At 45.8% G+C, this 18,578-nt stretch overlaps 1 protein-coding gene across 1 annotated transcript in view; it reads right to left on the bottom strand.

Annotated features, from left to right (window-relative positions):
• The window catches only part of LOC134957928 (complement factor H-like), a 198,292-nt gene that overhangs the window by 37,739 nt on the left and 141,975 nt on the right, over window positions 1–18,578 (bottom strand). The window contains exons 6-7 of the mRNA XM_063940177.1: window positions 18,049–18,255; window positions 15,617–15,700 (exon numbers count right to left, since the gene is read on the bottom strand). Coding sequence (XP_063796247.1) covers window positions 15,617–15,700; window positions 18,049–18,255 — 291 coding nt within the window. The remainder of the gene's footprint in view (window positions 1–15,616; window positions 15,701–18,048; window positions 18,256–18,578) is intronic.

The following is an 18,578-nucleotide window of genomic DNA, read 5'->3' on the forward strand; positions in this document are numbered from 1 at the left end:
ACTCGCTGTTTATCCTGTATGCACCCAACAAGCTGGGTGCTCCTGCTTCTAAGCAGACTATTGCTCGTTGGATTTGTAGTACAATTCAGCTTGCACATTCTGTGGCAGGCCTGCCACAGCCTAAATCTGTAAAAGCCCATTCCACAAGGAAGGTGGGCTCATCTTGGGCGGCTGCCCGAGGGGTCTCGGCTTTACAACTTTGCCGAGCAGCTACTTGGTCAGGGGCAAACACGTTTGCTAAATTCTACAAATTTGATACCCTGGCTGAGGAGGACCTGGAGTTCTCTCATTCGGTGCTGCAGAGTCATCCGCACTCTCCAGCCCGTTTGGGAGCTTTGGTATAATCTCCATGGTCCTTACGGAGTTCCCAGCATCCACTAGGACGTCAGAGAAAATAAGAATTTACTTACCGATAATTCTATTTCTCGTAGTCCGTAGTGGATGCTGGGCGCCCATCCCAAGTGCGGATTGTCTGCAATACTTGTACATAGTTGCTGTTACAAAAATCGGGTTTTTGTTGTTGTGAGCCATCTTTTCAGAGGCTCCGCTGTTATCATGCTGTTAACTGGGTTCAGATCACAAGTTGTACGGTGTGATTGGTGTGGCTGGTATGAGTCTTACCCGGGATTCAAAATCCTTCCTTATTGTGTACGCTCGTCCGGGCACAGTATCCTAACTGAGGCTTGGAGGAGGGTCATAGGGGGAGGAGCCAGTGCACACCAGGTAGTCCTAAAGCTTTACTTTTGTGCCCAGTCTCCTGCGGAGCCGCTATTCCCCATGGTCCTTACGGAGTTCCCAGCATCCACTACGGACTACGAGAAATAGAATTATCGGTAAGTAAATTCTTATTTTCCCCCCAGTGCCAGCTATGCCCCCGTGCCAGATATGCCCCCAGTGCCAGATATACATGTCCCCACAGTGCCAGATATGCCCCCCAGTGCCAGATATACATGTCCCCACAGTGCCAGATATGCCCTCCAGTGCCAGATATACATTTCCCCCAGTGCCAGCTATGCCCCCGTGCCAGATATATATGTCCACAGAGTGCCTGCTATGCCCACCAGTGCCAGATATACATGTCCCCCAGTGCCAGATATACATTTCCCCCCAGTGCCAGCTATGCCCCCGTGCCAGATATGCCCCCAGTGCCAGATATACATGTCCCCACAGTGCCAGATATGCCCCCCAGTGCCAGATATACATGTCCCCACAGTGCCAGATATGCCCCCCAGTGCCAGATATACATATACATTTCCCCCAGTGCCAGCTATGCCCCCGTGCCAGATATATATGTCCCCACAGTGCCAGCTATGCCCACCAGTGCCAGATATACATGTCCCCAAGTGCCAGATATATATGCCCCCACAGTGCCAGCTATGCTCCTAGTGCCATATATATATGCCCTTACAGTGCCAGCTATGCTCCTAGTGCCAGATATATATGTCCCCACAGTGCCAGCTATGCTCCTAGTGCCAGATATATATGTCCCCACAGTGCTAGGTATGCCCCCCAGTGCCAGATATGCATGTCCCCCAAGTGCCAGATATATATGTCCCCACAGTGCCAGCTATACCCACCAGTGCCAGATATACATGTCCCCCAAGTGCCAGATATATATGTCCCCACAGTGCCAGCTATGCCCCCAATGCCAGTGTCCCCACAGTGCCAGATATACATGTGTCCCCAGTGCCAGATATACATGACCCCCCTCCCTTCCCCTGTGCTGCTCACCGCGTTGCTGCTGTCTGTGAGGGGAGGAGAGCGCAGCGTGCGCGTCTCCTGCCCCTCACTCTCCGGCGGCTGTCTCTCTCTTCAATTAGGCGCCGGTCCGTGAGCCAATCAAAGCTCGCGGTCCGGCAGCCTTAGCTGCGGGTCCGCGAGCTCTGATTGGCTCATGGACCGCCGCCGGAGAGTGAGGTGCAGGAGAGGCGCACGCTGCGCTCTCCTCCCCTCACAGACAGCAGCAGCACGGGGGAAGGGGGGGCCAGGAGCCGGCTGAGCCGCATGCGGCGGATGAAAAAGCCGCGGGTTGGCCACCCCTAATATAGAACAATGAGGCCAATTTCAAATTTTTTGAATATGTATATTCTATATATATATATACTGTATATGGGGTCTGGGGATATTTAATTGGGGTTGGGTTTGGAATGCCGACCAACTTAAGCGAGCGCCAGGTCTCCCAGCCCCAACCCTTGTTTACAAATGCAAACCACCCATCGGGCTGTAAGATCTGTACTGTCTGCGGACCCCCAAAACCCCCATGGCTTACTTACCTTAAGTTGTTTTCTTGTTTACCTTCAGCATTGGCAGTATTCCCCTTTGAGGATGACAGCAGCATTACAACGACGCTGCTGGTTCCAGACATGTAGTCAGGTGTTGCTTGCTGCTGGAGATCCTGGATCCAGAGGTCTAGAGGAGGTGAATCAGGCCTATGAGGAGCGGCTGTGTGGGCGCCCCTCGGGAGTCATAGATGCATCTGCCTCTAATGTACCTTCACATGACTTGATGTTACATGTATCGGCATGAAGGATGCACTGAGGCACTATGTGGTACAGCCTGATAGTGACGTCTGCACCTGATTAGACCGGCAGCAGCAGCCAGTGCAGTGTAAAAAGAGGAGGCCGCATACAGTTTTAATTTTTTGCTAGATGAATTCAGTGGCGCCCTCCAGGGCCCGGCGCCCCTAGGCAGCCGCCTAAAGTTGCCTAATGGTAGAGCCGGCCCTGGGTCCCTGTGTACTTTCCGGAGACAATTGCTGGTCAAGGTCTTCCTGGAGGAATTTATAATTCATTTTGATGAACATCATCTCCACATTTTGTGGAAGTAACCTCCTACGCCGATCGCTGACAAGGTTACCAGCTGCACTAAACACTCTTTCGGAGTACACATTGGAGGGGGGAAACTTAGGTAAAATAAAGCCAGTTTATGCAAGGGCATCCAAATTGCCTCTTTTTCCTGCTAGTATACATACGGACTGTCTGACATGCCTACTTGGATGCTGTCACTCATATAATCCTCCAACATTCTTTCAATGTGACAGAATCATATGCAGTGACAGTAGACATGTCAGTAAATGTTGGCTGGTTCTTCAGCCCGAACCAGATGTCAGCTTTCGCTCCTGACTGCCCTGCATCACCGCCAGCGGGTGGGCTAGGAAATCTTTTCATTTTCCTTGTAGCCCCAGTGGTGGGAGAAATTGAAGGAGCAGCTGTTGACGGGTCACATTCCGCTTGAGTTGACAATTTACTCACCAGCAGGTCTTTTTTTACCTCTGCACACTTGTGTCTGCCGGAAAGAGAGATACAATGTAGGCTTTAAACCTAGGATTGAACATGGTGGCCAAAATGTAGTGCTCTGATTTCAACAGCTTGACCACCCTTGAATCCTGGCAAAGCGAATGAAGGGCTCCATCCACAAGTCTCACATACTTAGCGGAATCACTCCTTCTTAGCTCCTCCTTTAATTTCTACAGCTGCTTCTGCAAAAGTCTGCTGAGGGGAATGACCTGACTCAAGCTGGCAGTGTCTGAACTGACTTCACGTGTGGCAAGTTCAAAGGGTTGGAGAACCTTGCACAAGACGGAAATCATTCTCCACTGCGCTTGAGTCAGGTGCATTCCCCCTCCTTTGCCTATATCATAGGTGGATGTATAGGCTTGAATGGCCTTTTGCTGCTCCTCCATCCTCTGAAGCATACAGAGTGTTGAATTCCACCTCGTTACCACCTCTTGCTTCAGTTGATGGCAGAGCGGGTTCAGGAGTGTTTGCTGGTGCTCCAGTCTTCGGCACGAAGTGGCAGAATGTCGAAAGTGGCCCGCAGTTTTTTTGCTAGAATTTGCCCAGTTGTAATGCACGCACAATATTGGTGGTGTTGTCCGATCTCACAAATCCCCAGTAGAGTCTAAGCCAATGCGCGATGATGTCCCTCAGTGTCCGTAAGAGGTTTTCAGCGGTGTGCCTCTTACAGAAAGCGGTGATACACAGCGTAGCCTGCCTAGAAACGAGTTTGGATTTGCGAGATGCTGCTACTGGTGCCGCTGCTGCTGTTGTTGATGCTGGAGGCAATACATCTACCCAGTGGACTGTCACAGTCATATAGTCCTTAGTCTGCCCTGTTCTGCTTGTCCACATGTTCGTGGTTAAGTGGACACTGGATACAACCGCATTTTTTAGGACACTGGTGACACTTTTTCTGACATCTCTGTACATTCTCGGTATCGCCTGCCTAGTGAAGTGGAATCTAGATGGGATTTGGTACTGGAGACACAATACCTCCATCAATTGTCTAAATCCCATTGCACTAATGGCAGATACCGTATGCACGTCTAACACCAACATAAGGGTCAAGGGCTCAGTTATCCACTTTGCAACAGGATCACTGTTGTCATATTTCATCTTCCTCACAAAGGACTGTTGGACAGTCAATTGCTTAGTTGAAGTAGTACAAGTGGTCTTCCGACTTCACCTCTGGGATGACAATTGACTCCCAGCAGCAACAACAGCAGTGGCAGCAACAGCAGGCGTACCACTCAAGGATCCTCCAGAGGAATCCCGGTTAGTAGATGACTCCTCAGTCTTGCCAGGGACATGGCCTGCAGGACTACTGACTTTCATGGCTGAGGAGGAAGTTGACGTTGAGGGAGTTGGTGGTGTGGCTTGCAGGAGCTTGGGTACAAGAGGAAGAAGGAATTTAGGTGTCAGTGGACTGCTTACACTCTTACCCAAAGTTTCACAACTTGACACTGACTTCTGATGAATGCGCTGCAGGTGACGTATAATCATATACACCTTTGACAAAGTCACGTGGAGCGTGACGAAACGCGTTAGAATTCTACCTCTAACACACCTGCCGAGGTCTCCCGTCGTGTCCACACGCACTGATCCATCTGATCTTCACCTGACGTGCTCATTTCCACTGTCAACGGTGGTGCTTTGTGCCGCTCCCGGCTAGACATCGATACCAGCGGCTTTGCTTCTCCGCTCTCCTCCCGCTGCTTAGCGTTCGTGGGCATTGCAGGACTTTGGCCGAGGACGCTCGGTTCCAATACCAGCCCACACAGAGAGGTAAAAACTGCACCTTTATTGAACACGGTGAGACTGACCAATTGAAATCTCTGGGATGGCTGTAATTACCTATCAGCCATTATTATTACCATCATTCAGTGACTGTGGACTTTTATTAAAGATTGTTCTTATATGTTGAAAGAGAGACTTCCTTATAGAGACCATCAAGGTGTGTCTATAGATTACTTGAATGTTTATCTAAATCTAGTCATTTTTTAACTTATTTTATGGTTAAATAAACTTACATTGTTTATAACGGCTCTCATCCGTTTATTTATTTTACTCTTCCTCCTGAGACACAGCGCAGCCGTTTTTTTGCTCTTTATTCTCAATCTATCACGTCCACAAACAGTGTACGGCAGCGCAGTCTCTCAGGAGCTTTCTTCATTTACCTATATAAATTTATTAATTCTTTTTAGGCGCTGATAGCAGTATTTTGGTTTTTCTTATGTGACGTATAAGGGAGGATGTTCCTAGGTGGTTAACATCCTTACCCCTACTTATTACAGATTGACAGAGGCAACAGATGGCTTGACACCAGTTGTCTGGATTTGTGGAGAAATAATTCCACACCGAAGATGTGTTTTTTTTTGGTATTTTGCCCAGGCATCACAATGGGCTTCTTCATCCCACGGACAACAGGTGTCTCCCCCAGTGCCTGACTTAAACAAACCACATGACCATTAGAATCCTCATCGTCAACTTCCTCCTCAGCGCCAGCAACACCCATATCCTCATCCTGGTGTACTTCAACAGTGACATCTTCAATTTCCATATCAGGAACTGGACTGTGGGTGCTCCTTCCAGCACTTGCAGGGGGCGTGCATATGGTGGAAGGAGCCACCTCTTCCCGGCCAGAGTTGGGAAGGTCAGGCATCGTAACCGCCGACACACTTGGACTCTCCTTGGGAATTTGTGATACCATCTTAGAACGCACAGTTCTTTTTCTGTGCTTTTTTCAGCTGAACTCTTTTCATTTTTCTAGTGGGAGGATGAGGGCTTCCATCGTCATGTGGAGCTGAACCACTAGTCATGAACATAGGCCAGGGCCTTAGCAGTTCCTTGCCACTCCGTGTTGTAAATGGCATATTAGCAAGTTTACATTTCTCCTCAGACAATTAAAATTTCTTTTTTGGGGTCTTTTTACTGAACTTTGGCTTTTTGGATTTTACATGCCCTCTACTATCACATTGGGCATCGGCCTTGGCAGACGACATTGATGGCATTTCATTGTCTATGTCATGACTAGTGGCAGCAGCTTCAGTACTAGGAGGAAGTGGTTCTTGATCTTTCCCTATTTTATCCTCCAAATTTTTGTTCTCCATTACTTTTCTGAAGTTATATAACACAATATGCGGCACAGGAATGGTTGATGGCTGATGCACAGGACACTACCACTAGTCTGATGCAGGACAACACAGCAACACTGTAAGGTACTTGTTATTACTTATTATTTGTTATACAGCAGCACTGGACATATGGCAGCAGGGTATACCACTGTGACTGCCTGGTCACTGGAATGACTGATGGCTGATGCATAGGACACTACCACTGGTCTGATGCAGGACAACACAGCAACTCTGACTGTAAGGGACTTGTTATTAATTATTATACAGCAGCACTGGACATATAACAGCAGAGTATACCACTGTGACTGGTTACTGGAATGACTGATGGCTGATGCACAGGACACTACCACTGGTCTGATGCAGGACAACACAGCAACACTATAAGTGACTTGTTATTAATTATTACACAGCAGCACTGGACATATAGCAGCAGAGTATATCACTGTGACTGGTCACTGGAAAGACTGACGGCTGATGCACAGGACACTACCACTGGTCTGATGCAGGACAACACAGCAACACTGTAAGGGACTTGTTATTAATTATTATTTATTATACAGCAGCACTGGACATATGGCAGCAGAGTATACCACTGTGACTGTCTGGTCACTGGAATGACTGATGGCTGATGCACAGGACACTACCACTGGTCTGATGCAGGACAACACAGCAACTCTGACTGTAAGGGACTTGTTATTAATTATTATACAGCAGCACTGGACATATAGCAGCAGAGTATACCACTGTGACTGGTTACTGGAATGACTGATGGCTGATGCACAGGACACTACCACTGGTCTGATGCAGGACAACACAGCAACACTGTAAGTGACTAGTTATTAATTATTATACAGCAGCACTGGACATATGGCAGCAGAGTATACCACTGTGACTGTCTGGTCACTGGAATGACTGATGGCTGATGCACAGGACACTACCACTGGTCTGATGCAGGACAACACAGCAACACTGTAAGTGACTTGTTATTAATTATAATACAGCAGCACTGGACATATGGCAGCAGAGTATACCACTGTGACTGTCTGGTCACTGGAATGACTGATGGCTGATGCACAGGACACTACCACTGGTCTGATGCAGGACAACACAGCAACACTGTAAGGGACTTGTTATTAATTATTATACAGCAGCACTGGACATATAGCAGCAGAGTATACCACTGTGACTGCCTGGTCACTGGAATGACTGATGGCTGATGCACAGGACACTACCACTGGTCTGATGCAGGACAACACAGAAACACTGTAAGGGACTTGTTATTAATTATTATACAGCAGCACTGGACATATTGCAGCAGAGTATACCACTGTGACTGTCTGGTCACTGGAATGACTGATGGCTGATCCACCCAACACTACCACTGGACTGATGCTGCACAATACACCACCACTGAACTGATGCGGAAAACCACAGCACCATTGGACCAGACTTATACAGCTGCACTGGACATATGGCAGCAAGAGGGAACAACCACTGTGACTGGACAAATACAGCACAAGACACGGACTCTGAGAGAATGGAGACACGTCCTCTCTCTACACTCTCCAATGCCGGAGTGAAAATGGCGGCGACGCGCGGCTTCTTATATGGAATCCAAACCCCGTGAGAATCCGACAGCGGGATGATGACGTTTTGCCTTGTTCTGGTTTCTGAGTCAGGCAGGAAAACCCGAGCCTGACTTGGATCCGGGCTCGAATGGTAATTTCCGGTAGGGTTCGGTTCTCTGAGAACCGAACCCGCTCATCTCTAATATATACAGATTATTCTTAACAGTCTAGCATCTAATATCTCATACAACGCAGCTTACTGTATTAAGCCTTCAAATTCCAATCTCTCATTATGCATTGCCTACACTGTATTTTCATATTTCTTTGTTAGTACAGGTTGAGTATCCATTATCCAAAATGCTTGGGACCAGAAATATTTTGGATATCGGATTTTTCCGTATTTTGGAATAATTGCATACCATAATGAGATATCATGGTGATGGGACCTAGGTCTAAGCACAGAATGTATTTATGTTTCATATATACCTTATACACACAGCCTGAAGGTCATTTTAGCCAATATTTTTTTATAACTTTGTGCATTAAACAAAGTGTGTGTACAGTCACACAATTCATTTATGTTTCATATACACCTTATACACACAGCCTGAGGGTCTTATAATACAATATTTTTAATAACTGTGTATTTAACAAAGTTTGTGTACAGTGAGCCATCAGAAAACAAAGGTTTCACTATCTCAGTCTTACTCCAAAAATTCCGTATTTCGGAATATTCCGTATTTCGGAATATTTGGATATGGGATACTCAACCTGTATAACAGTTTAACATAGAAACATAGAATTTGTCGGCAGATAAGAACCACTTGGCCCATCTAGTCTGCCCCCTTTTTTTTTTTTTTTTTTAATCTCTAACCTTAATTGATCCTTATTTCTTTGTAAGGATATCCTTATGTCTATCCCATGCATGTTTAAATTTCTCTACTGTCTTAGCCTCTACCACCTCCGGTGGGAGGCTATTCCACTTGTCCACTACCCTTTCTGTGAAGTAATTTTTCCGCAAATTTCCCCTGAACCTCCCCCCCCCCAGTCTCAGTGCATGTCCTCGTGTCCTATTGCTTCTCTTCATTTGGAGAATGTTTCCCTCCTGGACTTTGTTAAAACCCTTGATATATTTGAAAGTTTCTATCATGTCCCCCCCTTTCCCTTCTCTGCTCCAAACTATACATATTGAGATTTCTTAGTCTTTCTGGGTATGTTTTGTGATGTAGTCCATGCACCATTTTAGTTGCCCTTCTTTGTACAGTTTCTAATGTATTAATATCCTTTTGAAGATATGGCCTCCAGAATTGAACACAGTATTCTACATGAGGCCGTACCAATGACCTATACAGTGGCATTATTACTTCTTTCTTTCTGCTGCTGATTCCTCTCCCAATGCAGCCAAGCATCTGACTAGCCTTCCTCATTGCTTTATTACATTGCTTACCTGCCTTTAAGTCATCTGAAATAGTGACTCCTAGATCCCTTTCCTCCTCAGTAGTTTCCAGTATAGTGCCATTAATACTATATTTAGCCTTTGGATTTTTGAGACCCAATTGCATGATTTTGCATTTTTTGGCATTAAACTGTAATTGCCACACTCTTGACCATTCCTCTAGTCTACCTAGATCCTCAATCATTTGTTTTACCCCACCTGGTGTGTCTACCCTGTTGCATACCTTTGTGTCATCTGCAAACAGGCATACTTTCCCTTTAATGCCATTTGCAATGTCACCAATAAAGATATTAAAAAGCACTGGTCCAAGTACAGATCCCTGGGGTACTCCACTGGTAACATTTCCCTCCTGTGAATGCACTCCATTTACCACAACTCTCTGTTTTCTATCCTTCAACCAAGATCTTATCCATTCAATAATCCTAATATCCAATCCCAAACTTTCAAGTTTGTTTAGCAGTCTGCGATGTGGAACAGTGTCAAAAGCCTTACTAAAGTCTAGATAAGCTATATCCATGGCTCCACCTTTATCCATCACTTTAGTCACACAGTCAAAAAAGTCAATAAGATTTGTTTGACATGATCTCCCCCCAGTGAATTGCCGGATTTGAGATAATCTACAACTCTTTCTTTTAAGAGTGTTTCCATCAATTTCCCTATTACTGATGTAAGACTCACTGGTCTGTAGTTGTTTGCCTCTTCCTTGCTTCCACTTTTGTGCAGTGGGACTACATTTGCTCTTTTCCAGTCCTCTGGAATTACTCCTGTAGCTAATTACTGGTTGAATAATTCTGTCAATGGTGCTACCAGCACCTCTTTAAGTTCTTTTAGTGTCCTTGGATGTATCCCATCTGGCCCCATAGATTTGTCCACTTTCAGCTTTGAGAGTTCTGTTAGGACCTTCTCCTCTGTAAATGTACAACTAGTTTGCTCCAAGTTGATTATTATTTATAAAACATATAATTACTGATTTGTTTGAATGACATGTTTTTGGAAGTAAAGCAAAAAAAAAAAGCAAGTAACTTTGTATCTGGAACAAAGCAAGTTGTAATGCAAGGGGAGCAAATACATTTATATATTTTTCTGTGCAGGGCAAATACATGGCTGCTTTTGCATGTAGCCCACAAATGTTAGACAGTTTTATTTATACACTGCAATTTAGATTTCAGTTTGGACACACTCCATTCAAATCTAAACCTCTCAGCACATTTTACATCTGCCCCACTTACAGTGCAACATGGTGTTGCCCAGATGCAGTTACTTGCTTTTTTTTTTGCTTTATTTCCAAATCAGAATCAGGCCCATGGTGTAGGATGAAGTTGAAATAAAATAATTGGGATGCTTCTTTCTGAACTGGATGTACCAATTTATTACTAAATTAACCCTCTCCTGGGTCAGGAGTTGTTCATGTTGGAATGGATGCATGCATGGATTAGTGCAGCAAAATGGTATCATCTGCAACTGGAGACAATGCTTTATACTTACTGTATGAATGAGAAATTGACTAGATGTGGGAGAATGAGGGCTTTCATTAGAGCTCCAGGAATGAAGCTGGTTTTATGCGTATTCAAATACAAACAGAGTATATTTTGGATGAATCCTCTTTTTATCAGCATCTGCTGTCTTTCCAAAATAGCCAAATATTAATATAGCCATGCATCAAACCAGAGCCGTCCCTAGCCAATTTGATGCCCAAGGCAAGATTTTGTCTGGCGCTCCCAAACACCACCGCTTGTACCGCCTCTGACCCAGCACGCCTCTCCCAGCACAGCACCCATCAGTAAGCAACACAGATCACAGCAACAGCCAGCAACAGCCATCACCCCTCACCTTTCACCAATGTCAATCCTCATTTTGGTGCCCTATGCCAGCAAGAGCATTGACGCTATCGACCCCTTATTTGAAATAGGGACAGTGCATGCCGAAGGCGTGCTGGCAGAAAAGGGGCATGTTCTTGCTTGGAAAGGGCATGGCCACACAATAGTACCCCAAATTTAAATTTAGCCACATACTAGTGCAACATTATTCTCATTATATCACACAATAGTGTCCTTCATTCATGTTACGTCACACGATATGCCCCTTATTCACAGTGCGCCTTAAATTAGTGCTCCTTATTTACGTTATACCACAATGTATCGCTCCTTGTTCACATTACACCACTCAGTAGTGCCCTTTATACACATTATGCCACACAGTAATAGCACAGCTTATACACATAATGCCACACATTAATGCCTCTTACACATATGCCCCACATTAGTAATGTCCTTATGCTCATAATGGCAGTGTTGGACTGGAGCAGGAAGGGTCCACCAGGGAAATGCAGTGGTATTGACCCATGCTTAGAGGCTTGGCTAACCATTAGGGCATGGTCTGGACCCCATATATACAGTTTATGCTACTAATGTATGCATAATAATGAACTAGACTAATAACTGCAATGCACTGTAGAAAATACACCATAGTCCTGTGCAGTATAAGGTGACATACCGTATATACTCGAGTATAAGCCGACTTTTTCAGCACATTTTTCTGTGCTGAAAAAGCCCCCCTCGGCTTATACTCGAGTCAATGGCTGCAGCAGACGCCGTGGGCTGTGTGGGCGTCCGCTGCAGCCGGCTCCAGGACGGACACTAGAGGTCATTATTGACCTCTAGTGTCTGTGCGCGTTGCTATGGGAGAGACGTCATGACGTCTCTCCCATAGAGATGATCGGGTGCCGGGGAGCGGGCGGCCGCACAGAGCGGCGGCCGGACGGAGCGTGCGGCCGGATGGAGCGAGCGGACGGACGGAGCGGAGCAGCGCAGCAGCAGAAGAAGCGGTCGGGAAGCAGGAGCGGGGCAGTGGTAAGTATTGTTTTTGTGTGTGTTTGTGTGTTTGTAAGCGGCGACGGGGGCACTGCAACAGGGGGCAAAGAAAGAAGGGGGCACTGCAACAGGGGGCAAAGAAAGAAGGGGGCACTGCAACAGGGGGCAAAGAAAGAAGGGGGCACTGCAACAGGGGGCAAAGAAAGAAGGAGGCACAACTACTGGGGGCAATGAAAGGGGGCACAACTACTGGGGGCAATGAAAGGGGGCACAACTACTGGGGGCAAAGAAAGAGGGGCACAACTACTGGGGGCAAAGAAGGGGCATAACTACTGGGGGCAAAGCAACGGCAGCATGTTTTTATCTGGCACTGTGGGGGGATATCTGTTACTGGGGGTATATGTGGCACTGGGGGCACAACCCTAGCAACAAGCATTACCCCCTGGCAACAAGCATAACACCTACCGCATGAAACCCCTGGCAACGAGCATGACACCCTGAGCATGAACACCCCTGGCACCGTACATTTCCCACCCTAGGCTTATACTCGAGTCAGTCATTTTTCCCATTTTTTTGTGGTAAAATTAGGTATCTCGGCTTATATTCGGGTCGACTTATACTCGAGTATATACGGTATGTATAATGTATTTTTCAAGTCCACAGTCTGGAACCTGATCCCCAGAGGAGGGGGTGGGCCCTCAGCAGTGGGGCCCACCGGTGGGGGGGGGGATGGGCATCCTGTTCCGCTGTGGACCAGCCCAACTCTGCATAATACCACACAGTAATGCGCCTTACACATATCCCCCACATTAGTAATGCCCATAATACACACAATTCCACACAATAATGCACCATACACATATGACCCACATTAGTAATGCCCATAATACACACAATTCCACACAATAATGCACCATACACATATGACCCACATTAGTAATGCCCATAATACACACAATTCCACACAATAATGCACCATACACATATGACCCACATTAGTAATGCCCATAATACACACAATTCCACACAATAATGCACCATACACATATGACCCACATTAGTAATGCCCATAATACACACAATTCCACACAATAATGCACCATACACATATGACCCACATTAGTAATGTTAGTAGCTTTTTTTTAATAAAACTTACTTTTGCTTGCTGGCAGTCAGTGTGTCCGCCCCTGCAGATCCCTGAATCCCTGACTGTGCTTTGTGAGGTGGAGTTGGGAGACTGGGTGGTGCCATGGCTGTAGGGAGACAGGCCCATGGGAGGAAGAGTTGCTGCTGCTGGTCATGTGCAGCATCCCTCCTAGTGCAGCCATTTTTGATGCTCCCCACTGCCCTCAATGACTGTATCTGGCCTGTTAGCTCCCACTGCTGCCTGCTCCATGCTGAGCAGCCTGATCAGAGCTAAGAGCTACGATTGCAGTAGTGAACCCAAAGCAAAACCTCCCCCCAGGGGCAGATCCAGAAGAAAATTACAGGAGGAAGAGGGAGTGGTCAGCTTTGATACAGATGTGCTTCACGGCATGCAACTTGTGTTATTCTCAGGATGAGACTGGAAAAAGGGTCATTTCCTTGCTACAAGGCATATGGCCTTAGGGCTAAAACACACTACCCGGCTTTTCCCGTGCCGGCATTGTAGTTAACAGTGTGAGGGCTAGGGTCCCTTCACACACTGCACGGCCCCGGCCCGGCTGCGGGTTGCAGCCGGGTCTCACCACTGGAAGGTCCGGCGTCCGGGCGGCCGCCGGGCCGTCTTTGCAGCCAGTGAACCGTGTGTGTGAAGGGGAGCTTTCACACACAACGTTTTTTTCTGAAGCCGTGTCTGATGCTGCGTATGCGCAAAGCATTACACACGGCTCAAAGCCGTCCTGTGTGCGAGACTCTGCCGGTTTCTCCCGGATGGCAAAAAGCCGGACAAAGTTTGTCCGGCTTTTTGCCATCCGGGAGAAACCGGCCAGTGTGTTACAGCCCTAACAGGGTATGCCGTTCTTTGCAAGCCTCACCCCTTATTTTCACTTTGTGGATGCAAATATATTTGGCCAGATACTGTGCACTTGCTGGTTGGACACAGATGGCAGCAATGTCCAGATACTGCCATACTTGCTGGTTACACAAAAAGACCAGTAACAAACATGTAAGCACTGTCTGCTCTCTTCACTGTTCAGCGTGTTTGCTGGTGTCTGTTGCTCCCGACAACTGCATGTCTTTTATTTTATGCTGTGGGAGGGATATGCTCTGCCTTCCAGTCTAACGCATCCAAAAGTCGCACTGCACTGATAATTCATATAGAAATAGTGCAACCCAACTTACTGGCCACATTACAGTACTGGGTGGCACGGTACTTTTACAGCGTGGACTGACTATGAAATAAAGTGTGGGGAGAACACTGCACATATTATGTCCCTGCAGACACCTAGGATTTGCACAGGTATAAGGGACACAGAGTATGGCAGGGTCCCACTTCCCCATGTGCACACTTTAAGCAGTATAAGTGATGTGAGTATTATTTGGAGCAGCCAAAATACACATGTGGTATCATATGAAATTATCGTTGTTTTGAATTGAACATGGAACAATGATCAAAAACTATCAAACTGCCCAGCAAGCTAAACTCGCAGTAAGGTCCAAGAATTACATACTAGAAAAAAAAAGTATTACTAATATTACAGTATAGCAAAATAATGCTGCTACTTGCTCCCTTCTCTGCTTTCTCTGTCTCGAGGTCTCATAAGTCATGCTAATTAATAGTGTATACAAGTTTAATCAACAGTGTTTGTAAAGTATCAAATAGTTTGCAGACTGTCCCTTACTCCCTTCCAGAATGAGAACCTGCAGTCAGGCTTGCATGCCCCAGGCATTTGCTTAACCTGCTTATGCCTAGGGCTTTCTCTGGAACAAACCTACCTACTCTTCGGAAATTTCTGGAGACTCCCAAATCTCAGGTGGTTCTCCCAGACTCTGGGAAGAGCATGCGAGTTTCCTGGAATCTGGCACTGCTGCACACTGACAACCACTTCACAAGTGAAGTGGGCATTCTGTACAATTTGATGACGCAATCCGCATCATTCTGGCCCCTCCATTGCTTTTCCGTGACTCTGTATAGTAGGTGAAGGGGTGCCTTGACCTCATACTACCCGCCTGGCTGCTGCTTCCCCTGAACTCTCCTGGAGACCCCTGCAGAGAGGTCAGTGAGTATTCAGTAGGGGTAGTAATAATCATGACAAATTTAATCAGGATCCTATTATTACCCATTCTGACACAACTGGGGTAAATCAGAACATCTCTAGTATACATTTTCTTAGCAGTTTAAGATCTAATATCTCATACTCTGGTAAACACTTAAATTCCAAATACTCACCATTCTTTGCAGACTCTTTTACTTTATTACCTGATAGTTGCACATTCTTCCCTCCAAGTTGATCATTAATATTTAAATATGACTCTGTAAAATCAATGGAAACCTCTGTCATATAATTATCAACATAATAGAAACACAACTGATCTATAAGGTAAAAATAAAATAATTATAGATAAAGACAAAATATAATCAGACCCTAGTTCACTTAAGTAATGTTGCATTTAGGTCCACTAAGATATCGCAATCAATCAATTGCTTTTTTTCTCCGTTTTGCACTAAACAGTGCCATGTTAGTAAATGAGTCCTTCTTAGCAGATCTGTAATTGCCTACAAGGTTCCTGACAATTGTATTTTGTGGTTGGTCCTACCCTGGAGGACTCTAACCGGAATCAAATGCTCAGAAGAGCAGAGAGGGGGTCTTGGAAGAGAATGGACCAGTGTTGAATATCATCAGAAGAGAAGTTCAGAGATATCTGAAGGTGAGAAATGATACTTGCGTAAGGTCAGGAGAGGTCTAATTCTGTAAATACTGCAGAGGTGGAAATAGAAGGATTTGAAAAGTGTAGGAGTTGGAATAGGCAGAGTCAAGATTAACATCCAGACACTGAGTATAGGGAACAGAGGAGAGCGATGTTATCAGCAGTGAGGTAAAATGCGTTTTAGAAAGGGCTGTCTTACCCGTTGAGGATATGGCTGACAAACGGAAGGTGACACAGTAGAGGCCATAGGTAGAGAAATCAGCAGAAGAAAGGTGAATTTGGATATGCTGAAACAAGCACCGCAGGTGCCATTAGAAAGGATTGATACCTCCCAACTGTACCGATTTTTTTGGTACAGTCCCTTTTTTTGGGACTGTCCCACCCGTGGGTCGCAGTGTCCCTTGGTGGTGGTGGTGTGTGTGTGTGTGTGTGTGTGGGGGGGGGGGGAGCAGTTGGAAGGCTCTTGTCAGTCACCACTGAATAGAGCGCACAGCATCTGCTCACAGGATACAAAGGGACTGGGGGCATGCCAGCAGCTCATAGAGTACTGGCCATGCCCCCAATGTGAGGTAAATGGGAGGCATGGCAGGCGGTTGCGGTATTCCTGCAAAGCCACGCCCATTTTAACAAAGCCACGTCCTTTTTCAGGCAGCCGCTCCTGCTGAACTAAAAGTTGGGAGGTATGCATTTGTGTTCCCTTTAGAATTATCTATAAATAAGTATGAAAAGGAACACAAATTATCACTATTAGCAGACAATGGGCCTGATTCAGAAGTGAATGCTGCTGCATTCACTCTTGCTTCTGTTGGAGGCATTGTGGGAGCGATAATATGCAAATGCTAGTTTCAGCCCTTCCCTGATGTAGAAGTGTGAGCCTGAATGTGCTAGCACTGACACACCCACTTTCTGTATCTCTGCACACTGTAACACCACTAGTGATCCTGACCTGCCACCTTCGGTGCACCATTGCACTCACCAGCCACACTTGCACATGTGCTATAGCAGGTGCAGTTTCTCCATCTGCACATTGGGCCTAATTCTGAGTTGATCGCAGCAGCAATTTTGTTAGCAGTTGGGCAAAACCATGTGTGCTGCAGGGGAGGCAGATATAACATGTGCAGAGAGAGTTAGATTTGGGTGTGGTGTGTTCAGTCTGCAATCTAAATTACAGTGTAAAAATAAAGCAGCCAGTATTTACCCTGCACAGAAACAAAATAACCCACCCAAATCTAACTCCCTCTGCACATGTTATATCTGCCTCCCTGCAGTGCACATGGGGGGTAATTCCAAGTTGATCGCAGCAGGAATATTTTTAGCAGTTGGGCAAAACCATGTGCACTGCAGGGGAGGCAGATATAACATGTGCTGAGAGAGTTAGATTTGGGTGGGGTGTAATCAAACTGAAATCTAAATTGCAATGTAAAAATAAAGCAGGCAGTATTTACCCTGCACAGAAACAAAATAACCCACCCAAATCTAACTCTCTCTGCAAATGTTATATTCCCCCCCCCCCCCCTGCAGTGGACATGGTTTTGCCCAATTGCTAACAAACTTGCTGCTGCGATCAACTCAGAATTACCCCCATAGCCTCAATGGAAGTAACTGTGCATCTGAGATTGCAGCTTTTCAATACACTATCACACCCAAAACACTACCACACCCGATACGCTACCATCACATATCCACAAGACAGACTTTTTTGGGGTTCACTTCCGGTCACCTCCCTGTCACTGTCCAGGAACCCCTATCACTTTGCAGCTCTATATTTGATACTATCTGACCTGATCACAACAGCACCTTTTGTGTAATGCATGTGCCGTAAGGTTTTCTGAATTTTTCACGATTGCACAATAGCAAACAATCGCTCCACTACAGGAATACTGGTATTGTGTGTGGTTTCCGGGCTCCTCTGAATCAGGTCCAATATATTACATTGGAGTGTATCATACTTACCCTTTCTGACACATTTGGGGTAAAGCATAACTCCTCTAGTACACGTTATTCTTAGTAGGCTGGGATCTGAGATTTCATGCTCCGGTAAACACTCAAGTTCCAATACATCACCATGCTTGGCGTACACTGTATTTTCATATTTCTTTACAAGCCTCACATTGTTTTCTCCAAGCTGAATATTATTTAGGAGACATGGCTCTGACGTATCTGTGGAAAAATGGTATTATTTATGTATTGCTATGCTATATAATTTATTCAATGATCCCTATGCAGAGTAGTGTATTTGCACAGTACAAGCCTACTCAGATTTTATCGCATCACATAATAGACATAAACACTACTGATCTGTAAAATACAATGAAAAAAACAAATGATAGTTTTGCAATACAACTGTTTCTTCCTCTTTCACAAAGTCATGCACCTACATATATTTGTGCGTTAAGCAAGTTGGTATGGCTATGTGCATGGATTAGTGGATGAGATTTGGGCAGTACGGATGGTGTAATGGTTAGCATTACTGCCTCACAGCA

Source organism: Pseudophryne corroboree, chromosome 9 (genome assembly GCF_028390025.1).
Source record: "Pseudophryne corroboree isolate aPseCor3 chromosome 9, aPseCor3.hap2, whole genome shotgun sequence".
NCBI lineage: Eukaryota > Metazoa > Chordata > Amphibia > Anura > Myobatrachidae > Pseudophryne > Pseudophryne corroboree.